The sequence below is a fragment of the Melospiza georgiana genome, chromosome 2 (genome assembly GCF_028018845.1).
Source record: "Melospiza georgiana isolate bMelGeo1 chromosome 2, bMelGeo1.pri, whole genome shotgun sequence".
Classification (NCBI taxonomy): Eukaryota; Metazoa; Chordata; class Aves; order Passeriformes; family Passerellidae; genus Melospiza; species Melospiza georgiana.
In genome coordinates this window covers 22,638,242-22,654,082 of record NC_080431.1, presented here as the reverse complement: position 1 = coordinate 22,654,082, position 15,841 = coordinate 22,638,242, and the positions used below count along the sequence as shown (strand labels likewise).

Below are 15,841 nucleotides of genomic sequence, written 5' to 3'. Positions count from 1 at the left end.
CTAGATGATCCTTAAAGTCACTCTGACCCAAACCACTCTATGATTCTATAATTCTATGATTTTCCAGCATGTGAAAGTATTTTGTGCCAAGTCAGTTTGCCTACAGGGCAGGGAGCAACCCATGACCCATCAGTGACTTTAAGTTGACCTTTTCTGAACATCCTCTGAGATGGTAGAACAACAATCATAGTGTGCAACTACAGGCTCCAACCTCTCCCTGCTTGCTATGCTCCGACCTCCATGGCCCTCAGGAAGGTCCTCACACACTGACAGCTCTTAAACTAAAGTTCTCCTACAAAAATAAATATTTTGATGGATACTGAGAGGGCACTCAGGATGCTGATGCCTTGAAGCTGTACGAACATTCACCCGATACACACAAAATCTTAATGTAAAGAAATTGGAGAACAGATTTGAACTTGTAAGAAATTGGGGTATTATTTTCAAAAAATGCCTAAGTTGACAGGAAGAATACCTTTACAGGTAAGGGGTAGTTTATATTTTCAGGCTTGTATCATGGCTTGAATGAGTACAGGCACACTGAAAAATTATGCTCAAGCTTTAGTAACCCCCATATGTCCCCCTCCCCCTGGACGTGCCCTGGAAACACTGAAATGAAAAGAGAATGTCAGCAGTTTTTGCCAGAACTCCCAGGCAAGCCAGTCACGGTGGAAACCTGACATCCAGAAGACCTGGAAAACAGCCAGTGTGTGCACAGCATGTCCATCCTGTATGCCAGCATTCAGGTGCATCGGATTTATTATGCATGTGCAGATCACCTGATTTATTGCCAGGGTTTATTACCAGGTGCAGCAAGGCCAGCAGCATGCTCAGAAAATGTTGGATTTACTGCATGTACCCAGGACATCTGTGAGCACACACAATCACCTATCCCCCTGAGACTTCCTAGGAGGAAATACAGGAACCATTCCCAAACTTGTGTATTCCCTTTGGTTCCATGCTTGTCTGCAGACAGAGACAGACTTCTGGGACAAAGTAAATGCAGCTACCTCAGCATACTCTGAGTGTGCATTGCTAGAAAATTTGTTTATACTTCCCAATCCTCCAGAGACAACTGTGAGCAGATGAGGGCAAACTCACAGCGTTTCAACAGAGCTGGCCTGCCTCTCCACCACACAGCAGATACATTAGCACCTAATGAGTTGTGATGACTTCAGCTTTAATAGATGACTTTTCTTCCACCAACCAAACTACAATATAAGCAAGTCTGAAATTTTATTAGTTGTTTTGGCACCTGAAAGTGAGTTGAACAAAGGAAAACACTTGAGCTACTTATTTGTTCAAAAAACCAGAGTACCATTTCCTTTAAGGCTTTCAATAAAGGGTACGTTTCCAAGTAATTCCAGAAAGTGGGAATCAGGTATATCTGACTGGCATCCAGGTCAATGTTCCAAGATTCAGTCTGATCCAAAGCAGCAGTACTTAGGAGTACTCCATAGTTGTACTGTAATACGTATATTTAATTACTTCCCATTGGTGCCACACGTGGTCTGATGAGGTGCTGAAGTGCCTTACAGAACACCCGATAGTTATCAGCATTTCAGTACCAGAACTTTAACACACTGGGATTATGGGAGCTCTAAACTATAATGTGTTACTGAGACCCATCTACTGAATTCTTTGGGCAAGGGCATTTTTCTGCTGCTATAACTGCATTAGTTTGCACAACTGGATGTCACAGATGAGAGCCAGCTCCAGCTGAGATGCCGCAGCCAAGAGCATTTCCCAGGCAGGGTGCTTTGACTATGAGCCTCTTTTCTTCACAGCTCTTCATCGGTTCCCACTTTCCTCACCATGAAGGCCCTTTGTGGCCTGTTGCCACCATTATGAAAAGTCATTACCAGAAGTTATTAAAATTAGGCTTTCTAGTCTTCTCTTGACCCATTAAGGCTCTCCAAGTTTCCAACTGATCCCCCTCAGGTTATTCCTGTGCTGTCACTCATACTTGGGAGTAGTCCTCATAAACATGGCCAAAATCATTTCATTGTTCCTTTTGAGGTTCTTAAAAAGAAAGTTCTCAGTTTTCCCATCATGCTCACACTCAAGGATTTGGCAGCACTGTTAGGCTGGTGGTTTGCTACAACTGCTGTTTATTCCGATTATTAAAATACTACAGTCTTTTCTTTCTGACCAGTTTTAACTTTTATCCACAATTTACCTGTATTTTTCACTTTGCCTACAGAGTTTTTATCACTGTGACTGGATTTTTGTCCCAGTGCAATGGTAATGCTGAACAACAACAGCAACAGGCAGAAGGGTAAAATAGCACAGCAGCCACCCTACTCTGGAGCCAGTGCAGAGCACTGAGTGTTCCAGCCCTTCAGTGAAGTATGGCTATAATGGGAACATAAGGAGTTTCACTGTTATTTCTGTTGGGGTACATAGTTAGGATGTTGACTCTTCTCAGAAACTTTCATTGTAGTTTAATTTCAAATCATCAGTGTTTCAGATTTAACTGCAACTTTCATTATTCAATTATTTTTCTTCCTCTTTTTAACCCTTATGATAATTTATTCCTTTTCTTTTTTTAGCTATACATTACTGTGCTCTGTGTGTGTCATAGAACTAATTTTTCTAGTTACTTTGACAAACCTGACATCTTGCAGCTGTTACACATCTTGTGTCAATTACATCTCTAGATAAAAAGAATTCTTAAACCCTGAAGGCTGCAGATGGCTTCCTGGAGAGGGGTTAATGGGTTAACTCCAGCTTCGTAATAAAGCCTTTTGGGGGTTCCTTTTCTTGAGCTGTTCTCTTCAGTCTGCTTCTCTTATGCCCTTCTAATTTTGCTATTTCACTTACTATAACTCACATTGCTCCCTGGTCACAAGAGGGGAGCTGAAACAGCAGTGTCCATCCACCCCTGCCCCCGTCCCACCCAAAGGTGTCTGGGGGGCAAGACGAAATATCTGTCACCTGAACCTTATCTCCACATATCATGCAGGCTGCTTATGGCAGGGCACAGCTGAACGACCACAAATCAGTGGAGTGACAATTCGAACCACCACTAATCCCTAATAAATTCTGGACTGTCCCACAGATTTGGGGATCACCTGACAACTGGTGATGCTCTCAGCATCTGGCAAACCACTTGTGTCTAATTGGGTACCCTGAGATATTTACAATGTGCTTAATGGTTACTGAAGAGATTGATCACCCTATTCTTGATATCTATCCAAAAAGGGTATATAAAATCCTTTGATCTTGCTAAGGCAGCAAAACATGTCGAACCATCAGTTATGTAAAGGTGGTTGTTATTAATTTGAATACTGCACAGAGAGGAAAGAACAGAAGTACCATATAATGAGATATATTAAGACTACAAAAGAATTAAGTGAAGCCGTTACGATATGAATCATGATTTTATTGTTTAGCAGTCAGCTCTTGATGTAATTCAGATAATAATGAATGGGCTAATTTCTTGCACCTTATTCAGGCAAAACTTCCATTGACTTCAAAGAGAAAGTTGTCCAAGTGAGGACTAGAGATTGCTGCATCTATCCCATTATTTGCAAATGCTTTTCTGAATACGAAGTTTTGCTTTATAATGGGCTATTGCCAATAACACTAACATTTACATAATGTAAACCTCTTACATAAGGGTCTTTCATGTTCAAAAAAGATTTTTTATTCCAATTGCAAACTGCCACATTAAAAGTTCTTCCATTAACCCGAGCACATATTAAAGTATAAAAACATATCGACTTGTTCAGCGCACTTCAACTATTTTTCCTTTTGCTCAATTTTTAAAATTTCATTTTACCATGAATTTTTTATCAGGAGAATGTGTTATTTATTGATTATTAGCAAAGAGCTGATTAATCATTGCAAATATTTCTCTTTATCACAGAAGAGTGCCAAAAAAGGGGGAAATGTGCTAAGCCTTGTTACTTGTTACATTTTAACAGATGCCAGGAGTATTTGAGGAAACAAATTAATATATAGTCATACATCACTATTCCTCTTACTCTATAGTTCTGTTTGTAAGTTATTACCCTATAAAAGTTTTCAAATCGGGACTTTCAAGTAATTCCTAAAGCAAAACCTGGAAAATGTGCTTAAGCATAATACTCTGTTTAGATCAGGATAGGTTTTTGACAAAACCAGATATTTTCAGGTTTTTGACAAAACCAGATATTTTTTCTCAGATTATAAAGTATGCACTTCCATCTGGAACTTATTTTGACATTGTGAATCTTAATGCCTCAGAAAAGCACACAGAACAATAGATGGGCACTTCTTGATTATTTTAAATTGAAATTAATTAATTATGAAACAGCTGCAATCATCTAAATTACTTATTTCCCCTTTCAGTGAAAATGAATTTATAGGCATTTGCAAAGCATACAAAAAAAAAAGAGTCAAGAAAGTCTGTATGAAAGGAAGTAATGTAAAATTGTCTATGATCTGTATTTCAAGAAAGTAAATAATTAATAACTCCTAGGAAGCATATTAGGGATTGCTCATTCTACTGTACAGACACATTGAGCAGCAAAATGCTTTATATCTCAACAACAAAAACAGTACAGAACTCCATAGAATTTACCTTACCAGGTAATAATTTTTTCAGCAGAAAACAGCAGATTTTTAACATTAAAACCGCAATGCGACTTGAAAGAAGCTTCTCAGTCCTTGAATAAAGACAGATGAGCAATGAGTGTTAAAAAAGCTACCAAGGCATCAAAAGATCTACAGTCAAGGCCATTAAAGAATAGCTAATCTGCTCTAGTTTTAATTCTTTGCTAATGGGTTTCCTTAAATGTGCTTTACATCAGCTGTAATTAGTTCAAGATACTGCTACTTATATACTTCTAAGAACAACAACAACAAAAAAGGTTTGCATTTATACCACTTGCTATGTAATCATGTTCACACAGCCACGCACCCAGGTTGGCAAGGTCTTGTGAAGTGTAAAGCCTTGAAGTCTGCCATAAAGAGATGGTTTTCTTGGATCTAAAAAAGCTGGTTCAGCTCCAGCAGCAAAAGCATTTATCTGTGCTTTCCTTTGTTGGGGTTATCTCAACACCATTTCACCTCAGATGTTGCAGAATCATCTGTACTAAATGGCCAGGGATACATTAACAGGTACACATTACCACAGATATTGGTATTACATTCATTTCTGCTACCAATGCTGTGGGTTTGGAACAGATTTTCATAGACAGTGGCAGATACCAAAAACCAGACTCAAACCCAACTATAACCCTTGCCCCTTTTACATTAGAGGGTGATTGTGTTCTGAATGGGGTTCACTCCTTAGAAAAAGGAGATGAGAATTCTGTCTTCTTCTAAAAAGAAGACTTTTTAGCACCTTCCAGGACCTAAAGCAGGCTGACAGGAAAGCTGGGGAGACTCTCATTACCAGTGATAGGACAAAGAGGAACAGCTTCAAACTGAAAGAGGGTGGGTTTAGATTAGGTATTAGGAAGAAATTCTTTACTGTGAAGGTAAAGACACTGCTGAGACACTGACACACTTTACCCAGAGAAGCTGTGGATGCCCTGTCCTGGAAATGTTCAAGGCCAGGTTGGATGGGGCTCTGAACAACCTGGTCTAGTGGAAAGTGTCCCTATCCAAGGCAGGGGGGCTGGCACTAGGTGATCTCTAAATTCCCTCCCAACACAAGCCATTCGGTGATTCTGTGACACACTTTGAAAGGCTGAGCTCCACAAGCTGCAAACGCTCTGGTGTACACAAACATGCAAGGCAATGTGGTGACACAAATTCAGATCAGTCAGGATCATGGTGGTTTTCTTGTGGGGAGCCTTAGTAAATGGACCAGCACACAAACACCTTTTGTATTAAGAAATTCCTGACAGTCTTCAGGCCTAACCACAAATAAAGCACATTGTGACATTAATTTACTCTTTAAACTGGTGACATTTAGTTAATTCAAGGTCATCATCCTGGAGAAAATGTTACACTCTCTCTGCCAAACACAAATGAAGAAATGCATGCTTAGCTTTTATTGTTACTTTGTCCTTTAAAAACAGTTGATGACATGACAAGTTCCCTCCCTATGTCAGAAACAAAAAATATAAAAAAGTGTCTTCTGTTGGATGCATATCAATATAATTATCTTCTCCAGAGTCTCTGTCAACTCAGTCTGTTAATTTTTTCTAGGCTTAGGTACAACCATCTACTTGCTGTTCTAAAGCCAAGGAACACAAAAACATTAAAGTCAAATCATTCTCTCTGGAAATTGACAGACCTGAGAGATGAACCTTTCTGGTCAATCACAAGTGGTCAATGACAGAAGGAATCAATTTTCTCTTGGTGCATCACTAGGATGTAGACACTATTTAGCATCAGCAGAACAAAAGCTAACATCCCCCCAGAGGAGGTTTAGGACACCTGCCAACATCAATGCATGAGAACAGGCTCCCCAAAACCTTCACAGTGATCAAAACAAAGAAGGCAAGGATAGAAACAGGGAGATGCATGGTTGGAGAGACCACTGCTGGGATGGCTATTGAATCTGAACTCTGCAAATGCATACTTCACCAAACCTTTTTCCTTCTGATCCATCTGTCATATTTACATTTTTCTTACCACCACAGGTCATCAGAACACCTGGCGTGCAGACTGTACCATCATGGCAATGCACGAGCCAGGGAAGCCATGAGTTTCTCCCTAACATCAAATCAAAAGTGATTTGTGCAGAAAGAAGTGATCACAGCTCAAAGCAATCAAAACATACTCAGTGTAAGCAGACACCACCTTCATCCTCTGTTTGTACACTCCTGCCATGTAGTCAAACCAGGCTGAGCCACAAAAGACTCTTTCTCTGCTCCAAAACATGTGCAAACAACCACACAGAAAGACTGGGTTACATTAAGAAGTTGTGCAGCTTTGTCAGATACAACCCTCTTGTTTTTAGTTTTAAGTGCTTACAGTTGTGGATCATCTTTATTGAGAAACAAAACATAGCAACAAAAAGCTTCTTAGCAAAGATTTCTGGTCCCTTCTGCATAATTTTAAGAGTTTCCTGCCTGCTGAGACCACCACTGCTGCATTGGAACTAATTTATTTTTTAAGAAATACATAAAGGGTCTCTGAGGCTAAGTTTAAATTGCATTCCTACTGTCATATTTCCCAAGATACATTTGTATCCAGGTCCTTGGTACATGCATTCAGGTTTAAATCTTCCTAAGAGGATAAAATGCAGTCCTCCTAAGTCACTAACACCACTTCTTGTTTGCTTAAGGTACGAGGCAAGTTGAGCTCTCAAGTTGTAAGAGAGGAACACAAGTTATGCATTTTTACCTTTGAAAAAATACAGAAAACTTTTAGCACAGAATATTAATAATTGTCATTATGTTCATTTAACTGTCACTACAGTTCATTCACTCTTTCTCCTAAGTATAAATTTGTAGTTACCCACAAATTATTCAGAAATTATGTAGAGTATTACCTGAATATTCAACTATAAGCATCCATTATTTCAACGACCAGCAAGTATAACCAGTGTCTTAATACTGATTTTTAAGAGACAGAAGAGTAGCCCTTCTGGTAATTATGTGAATCCAATGGATTTGGCCAGAGCAGAGACCAGGGGCCTCCCTGGGAGTAGTCAGAATCCAGACCCCAGCAGCAGCACCAAAATGGAAATTCCCACTCCCCAGCAAGGCAGGGTTTATGAAGAGTTATTTCTGTTCAAAACCAAGGATGTTTGATTACAGCTTTCCCTTTTCCTACTTCCAGTTTTTCCCTAAAAACTTGTGGTTTTTCCCTGGAATTAGCCTTACAGCTAACCAACCATACAAAAAGAAAGTTTCCATGGGTTTCCTAGAAAATGCCATCCTTTTGAAATCTCATTTTTTGATGGGGCCACTTCACAGTTACAATCTGATCAGTCTGTCAGACGAGACAACGTGTCACACAGAACTTAACCTCCCTGATTTCTACCTGTATATGATGCCAGTTTCTCTTCATTTCTACAGCTTTTACTCTATTACTCCTATTATTAAAAAAGTTATAACCTGACTATAACATATCTCTCTTTTTATTCACGTTTTGTCATCTCCTAGTCATAAATATAAAGCAAATGGATTAATTTGTATTATGAAGTTAGAAACCCCTGCAATTAAACAGTTGTTTCCTTTAATGACAGTGTCATGGAGTTCAGTATGAAATTATTGTTAATATATGGATGACAAGATGTTCCCACAGCCAGTATTTTTTTGAATGCTGCTTTTTAATGGCCCTTTTTCCTGTCCACTAGTTTTTAGAAATCTGGCATTTTCCTCAAAATATTCAAATATTCACAAAGAATGGGAAATGCTGAATGCATCTCATGCCCTCTTCTGAACCCTTCTCCAATAACCTAGAGTAAGGGTCTTGCCTCAACTTCTGATGAATACATCCCCAGAGGAGGACAAATCTACACGTCTGAGTGTCAGAATGAGAGCCTAAAGGGCTGTTTATCTCTTGCATCACACAATTGGGCATGGATACTCAAACAGTCCTCAGGGAGACAGATGAAAGCACATCCATTGTCCTACTGGTCTAACAGAATTTTACTTATTAGACAAAAACAAATCACAAGCTTAAAAAACTAATTATTCTAAAAAAAAATACTAAGTACTGTGAATTAGAGATAATAGTCCAGATCCTCATCTGATGTAAACTGGCAAAGCCTCTGGACTCAGTGGAGACTCAAATGAGGAGGATGTGGTATATTACATCCAGCAAATGAGCACAGCAGACATGTTCTTAAAATATTATTATTCAGCTGATGTTTATAAAGTATTTTGAAAATCTTGCTCTTCTTATTATTTATAATGTTTTAGTAAATACAATTTGTTCAGTGCTGTAAGAAAAAAAAGCTCAAACAATAAAAACAGTTCCTGACCCAAAGGGCTTCCAGCCTAAAAAACAGGCATCAAGAAGAGAGAACATGCTGTGAAAGCAGGAGAAGGGAACAATCTATAGTTATTACTTGCCTATTGTTTGCTCACAACTTATAATCATCACAGAAAGAGCAAATTTTTAGATGGGATCTCAGTGAGGGACAGGTGGTAACTGTGAGTTGACACTGGGAGGAAAGGAGAACAGGAAACACCACACAGAGAGAAACAGACAAAAATTATTTCAAGCATTATTGGTTGAAAAGGGGAAAGAGGTAAAAAGAAAAAAATAAGGACCAAAATCCAAGACACAGGCTGGAGTAGAGTTGTAAAGAAGATAAAAAAGGACACTAACTTTTTTTTCTTTTTTGAGAGGGAGGTATTATTGATGAGCATTTTCTGCGAAAAGGTCAAGCTGGTCCAGCCTGCTACCATACTGAGAGAGTGACCCCTCTCACCCCAAAGTAGCTGCTTACTGTTATCTGAAAATAAACATTGTGATCTTCCACTTTGACTTAAGAAGTATGTGTAGAATTAGCTTTCTAAAACTGTCTCCAGTAAACACCATCCAACATAAGAAAAAATCTTGCCTTACACAAATATAAAATGTAGAGCCTAAAAGCCAGGCAACCTGGAATCAAGAAGTCACAAAAGGTTCATTTATAAGACTGCTGGATGTCTGACCACTTTTTGTTTAATAGCAACTTCCAAACAAAACTCTCATTGACTTCAAATGGAGCAGGAACAGACCCAAAGATAGCAAATGAACTAATAATTCAGTAAAAGGTCTGTAAAACACACTGGGCCATCTTATACTGTGGCATTTGATATTGATCTTAGCTTGGAAGCTATACAGCTATACAGCTATACATTTTTTACAGGACAATCCAACCCCTACAAAACTGATGTTAACTCAAAAGGCACAAAAGTAACTTATGGTTACTTTTAATTGGTAACTACCAAATAAACCAATTACATACTTGGCTTCTTTTACCTAAACAAACACTGTTTTGTTTGTGGCTAACAAACATCTTACATTCAAAATTGTTTTCTTGTTTGGTAGAGCACAGTAAGTGCTTTAATAGATCTGCTAATTGCTTTTAATGAATGGGGAACAACTCTGCCTACGCCTGTATCTGACATCAGCATTTGAGGAGAGCCTTCACTGACCACTCTTCACTACTGCTGTGCCCTTTAAACCATGGGATTAAAGACCTGGCTGAATTCTGATCTTGGTTTGTTAAATAAAGCAAATAACACAACAAATGCCTGTAATGCAGAACTAGTCTGGGCACTGTGATTAGGTCCTTTAGTCTGCTCATTTGCTGCTTTCCATCATGTATAAGATGTTTACTGACGTACAGCAGGCATATAAAACACCTCCATGTGAGATTTTCCATCTCTTTTTGTCCTGTGTAAACAAATGCAAACCTGTAGCACACCGGAGAATCCATATCCTCGAGTCTGGACAAGTAAAACTACACATGTAGCACACAAATAAATGCATGGAGGAAATAAAACAGGAGGCAGGGCTGTGGTTTGAAGTCGGCTGTGGTTTGAAGTCGTCAGTGCCCTGCATTCAGGATAACTCTGTTGGTCAGCAGTAACAACACCTTGAGTTAAGTTGGGCTGATCACCTTAAAACGTTCCAAAAAAAGCTTCCCAAATGGGCACAAGTTTTGTTTACACCACAGATTGGTATGTTTTCTTAAAATTCCTATTTGAGTCTGTGCTCAGCTTTCACTATTTGAATTATAGTACTTTTCTGGAAAGCAGAAGTGTTATTGGCATCCATACAATCTGGAAAAACTACTGTTTAGTAGAAAACAGCTTACAATATTCTACCATTACAGTTTACTAGCTAAATACTGTCTCATAGCCACTACCTGATATATCATTTCATTTTCTGTGTTACAGCAAAGCAAAAGACATAGCATGTATTAATTGGAAAGAAAATTCACTAATAGTATAATAGCTACAATCAATGAAAATTGACTAGCATGCCCCTGTTCATTTGGAGACACTTTCTGATTTTCCAAGAACAGCTCAAATAAATAAAACCCAAAAAAACAAAACAAAACAAAAAAACCCACTTCAGAACAGCATATTAATATTTAATTACTGCACTTCTAAGCAAAATGTTCACCAAATACTTCAAAAAGTGGATTTTCAGTCATAAATTAAGTGCACAAATTGCCATTATAGACACATTCAAAAGAATAAAGGACAACATTTATTCTTGCTGCAGAGACAATTAAGTCTCTTTAAGTGTTGCTCTTTGCCATGAAGTACTTCCTATCTGTGTGGTGTATTTTATTTCCCTTTTTGGCAACAACTGCACAACTTTGAAGGCATTCTCATAAGTCTTCATAGCTGCACATCACCATGTCCAAAAGCTTTGTTTTGGCCAGTTTAGCGCAGAATTCACACCAGTTTCTTGAGAATGCCCCCGACTTGCCCCATGGTTTGCAGGCAGGGCAGCAGGAGGGCAGCATGCCACAGCCACCCTGCCTGCAAATGGGAGAATGACCCAGGGCCCCAGGGCACTGCTGACCTTCACAACAGACTTTGGGAGCCTCCACTAAGCCAAGGTAATCTTTATTTATTACTGTTTGCATGAGTTTTCAAAACTGACTATTCCAAACCACTTGTCAAACAGCTGCTTCGTGATGAACTTTCAGCCCATGATCTGATACTCCAAGCTAAAGCTGGTGGCAAAACCCAGTGCCCCAAAAAGGACTCGGAAATACAACAGCAACCCCCTTGCTCCCCTCTCTAGGCACTGCTCTGGGTATTTGTGGGGTTCAACCCTACAAAGGGGTGAAAGTTTAGCAGTGAATGCAGGCCTGCCACAACACAACGACTTTTAATGTGCTTTTTGGAGACCTTCTGATGAACTCACCTTCTAAACTGCAACAGTTCTAGAGGCAAACAAGTAACAAGAGATATGAAACCACAAGATTGCAAGTAATGCAAATACAGATATTTTTAAGAAGGTAATTTAGCTGGAAAGCAGTTGATGCCTTTTTGGACCCATACAGGAGTCTTATGGCAACCACATTCGTTTGAAAGTGGCTCCACAACAGCCAAGAGGCGTGCTAAAAAGGTTGTGAGAAGAAGCAATGGCCAGACACAGCCTAGATCCCTAATGTCAGAGTTACTTTGTTAGTCTTTCAAATCATTATTAACTCAAATGGCCAGCTCAGAGAACAGAGCAATGGACAGCACGCTTTTGCTGAAAAAGGAAATTTGCCCAAAGTTTGTCTTCATTCAAGGAGAAAGGGAAAAGCATTCAAATGTATAAAAGTATTCTTTCTCCCACTCTTGTTTAATACAAAAAACATGTAATTTAATTGTAAAACCATGCACACGGACTGTAAACTTAAAATCAGGCCAGAGATAAATGTTATGGTTCGGATATAAACTGAATATTGGTATTTATAATTGAAACGAGGACATAACCTTAACTTGTGTCACAGGCAGAAACACTATAATTAAAAACTTTTATGGGGTAATAACTAATTTTGTATTATACGCGCTCTTTAAAGTTCCCACAGCAATGTGAAAGTTTTATTGGGCTCGGTGTTATCAATGTATGCATTTATAAGCACCCACATTATGCAGCGCAAGCTGTTCTCATCATCCTGAGGTCTTTTGTGAGAAGCGGCTCAACTAACGGGACTGGCTGCTCGGGCTCCTTCTGCTACACCTGCCACCGAGCAGAAACGCCGGCGCTGTCGAACGCGCTCCCTACTGACAGAAGCCATAGATCACCTAACGCGGCTTAAAACAAAACGCGCACCGGTGTCTGACTGCCGGCAAAAGAGACCTCAGCTCGCAGCGCTCCAGGGCCGGCAGTGCCGCCGCTGCTCCGCGGAGCGCCCCGCGCAGGAGCGCGCCCCGCCGGGGCAGGCGGCACGGCCCGCACGGCCCGCCGAGCCGGGGCTGTGAGCGGCGGGGCTCCGGGCAGCGGGGCTGTGAGCGGCGGGGCTCCCGCCACACGCGGCTCCGCACCCGCGTCCCACCGCGGGCTCCCACCGCGGCATCGCCCCGCAGGTCCCGGGGCGCCTCCCCGCATCCCGGGGGGGTCTAAGGGGAGCGCAGCGCTTCCTCCCCGGGGGGGTCCAAGGGGAGCGCAGCGCTTCCTCCCCACGCCGCGGACCCCAGCAGGACCCGGGGCCGGCGGCGGGGAGCGGCGGCCGCCCGGGGGCAGCGTGACTCCCGCAGCAAACTCCGGGACTTGGCAGAGGCAGCAGCTCGGGGAGGGTGGTGCAGGGGGGAGGGCAGCGCTTCCCACCTCCAGCCGCTAATGACATTTCTAGAAATTGTTTCCCCTCCTCCCTGGCAGCCCCGCACCCGCCGCCGGGGCGGGCAGGGACGGGGTGCGCAGGGGGAGGTCAAGGGCGTGCAGCGGGGGGGGCGCAATAAAGACGGCCCGGGAGGGACTTCGGAGCGAAGGTGGGGGGGAGGGGTGAAAGGGGCGTGCAGGAAGGATGGGGGATGAGTCCAACTCGAGGTACCAGAGGTGGGTGGGCACAAGGTATTATTAGAGGGGAAGGGGGTGAGCGCGGGGGGGGCGGAGGGACGAGTGCAGGTGACCCCTCCAGCCAAACACCACACTCACCTCCCGATCCACCCTGGCAGTCAGGGGAGGGGGGCACCCGTCCTTCTGCCCCTGCCGAGCCAGCAATGCTGGGAGAGCAAGTGGCAGAGGAGAGACCTCTCTGGGCTGCACCCTCTGCCAATGCACCCGCCGCCCCAGTTATTGTACCCTCGGGTCAGTGCACCCCCCTTACTGCACGCCCACTATTGCTGTACCCCAAATCTACTGCACCTCTCCAGGTAAGCGCACACCCACTCCAAATTACTGCACATCGCCCAGTTATCGCACCCCCTCCAGTTACCGCACATCCCCCGCAGCCCCGTGTCCCCGCGCCGGGGTGAAGCAGCGGCACCACTCACCACAGAGAGTCCAGGTCCCACTCCTGAAGGAGAGCTAAGTCGAAGCTGTCCATGGTGAGCGATGTCAGCGCCGCCGCGCTGCAGCCGCACGGCGTCCGGGGCGCATCGTAACTGCACCGCGGGCAGGGCGAGGGCGCGGAGCACCCCCGGCGCCGCCGCCGGCCGCTCTCGGCACACGCGCGGGCGGGGACGGACCCCTCGGCCGCCTTCCTCCCGCTTCCCGCTAGGAAAGAAACGAGCACCCTGCCCCCAAAAGAAAGCACACGGTGCCACCGCTCGTGTGCGAGCGGCGCGGCTCGGCTGGGCTCGGCTCGGCCGCCGCCGCCGCCGCCGCGCTCCGCTCCCGCCCCGCTCCCCCGCGCCTCCTCCTCCCTCTCTCCCTCTCTCCCTCCCTCTCTCCCTCCCGCCGCCGGGAGCGCGGCCGAGGCGGCGCCCGCCCCGCGCACGCAGCGCCCGGATCCGCGCAGCGCCCGCTCGGCGCGGGGGGGCGGCACAGCCCGGCGGGCACGGGAGCTGGGGGCAGCTTGCACCCCCGAGGGGTGTTGGCCCGCAGAAGTTGGGTCTGGGGTGGGCTTTTCCCTCCCCCTCTTCCTCCTCCTCCTCCTCTTCCTCCTCCTGGCCAGGTACCCCGGGGTGGGACACAGCACCCCGGCTCACCCGCACCTCACACGGGGAAAGCACCACGATGTTCGGCTGAGAAACACTGGGGAGAAATTGTGGCATTTATTGCGGGATGGCGCCGGGGCCGTGGACCCGGCTCTCTGCGCTGGAGCCAGCGGCCCGGGATGCTCCCAGGGGCTCTCTCGGCAATTCAGGGGTTGGGCTGGGTTAAGGCCTTTTTGCGCCAATTCCTCATCAGATGTGTAATAAACTGCACCTGTGCAAGTCTTCATGTCCACACAGTTCCACCTAGACCTGCACAGGCAATTAAAGGTCCCTGGATGGCACAACGCCTTTAAAAATGAGTGATCTCTGGTTAAAAATAAAAGTACCAATCATCAGCATTTGCCACCCAAAGCGAGTAAGATGCCTCGCATTGCCATCCAGCCTGTGTGAGGCACCGGCTGTGATATCTGCGTGGCCAGGGGAGGCAGGCGCTTCTGATTTGTAGTTGCTGAATCACATTAAGAGAGGTTAACACACATTAAATACTTTCCAGAATACTGGGCTTTTCAGCTAAGCTGTGAGTAGCTGCCAGAGAAGTGCCATGTCATCGCAGACAGGGAGAAGAAATGTGCAAAATCCGTGACGAAAAGAGGGGGCTATTCATGCAACAGCACCAACGCGGATATCTGCAGAGCGATCCCACACTGGGAGATCCCTGCTCTAGGAGACCGAGCCAAGGCAGCTGGCAGCTGGCTAGGGCACCCTGACGTGCATGGCACCCTGGCAGCCCACAGCAGCGCTCAAGTATTGATGCAGGCTTCTCGCCTGCTTTTGTGGCTGTATGTTATTCGTTCCTGAGTTAGCTTGATTTAATTTAGGGCTGATAACCTTGCACAAGCTGCGGCGCAGCTTAGGCTGCGGCGTAGGCACACTCCAAGGGAAAGGTTTGAAAACCCGTTTGCACGGTTTTGAAAACAGTTCGCACGCCAGTTTCGGCGAGTCATCTCAAAGTCCCAAACCACTCCACAGCTGCTTCTGTTCCCTTGCACAGCCAAGGTGGTGCTGCCTCCTACTGCCAGAAGTCCCCCGACCCTCGGGATGTGGCACATCTTCAGCCTGGAGTGACACCGGAGCCGGCTCCTGTAATGCCTGTCTCCTCGCTTTCCCCAGGGGGATGGAGAAGGGTGTGTCCCGGCTGGGCAGGCTCGTGGCACCCCCTGCCTACCCAGAGCAAATGAAGGTGAAAATGAAAAAAAATCATGCCAGTTCAGATGCCAGGCTTGGTTCAGTATTAATGGATACATAAAGCCGCCTGAAAACAGCTTTTCTGTCAGCTGGGGAACAGCTTACTGCGACAGAAGATTGAGCCTGGAAAGCAGGTAACATTCTCAACAAATTCATTA

At 44.2% G+C, this 15,841-nt stretch overlaps 1 protein-coding gene across 1 annotated transcript in view; it reads right to left on the bottom strand.

The window, feature by feature from the left end:
• The window catches only part of AFF3 (ALF transcription elongation factor 3), a 316,925-nt gene extending 303,008 nt beyond the window's left edge, over positions 1-13,917 (bottom strand). The window contains exon 1 of the mRNA XM_058019201.1: positions 13,833-13,917. Within this exon, the coding sequence (XP_057875184.1) occupies positions 13,833-13,885 (53 nt within the window). The 5' untranslated portion in view covers positions 13,886-13,917. The remainder of the gene's footprint in view (positions 1-13,832) is intronic.
• Between the last annotated feature and the right edge of the window lie 1,924 nt (positions 13,918-15,841).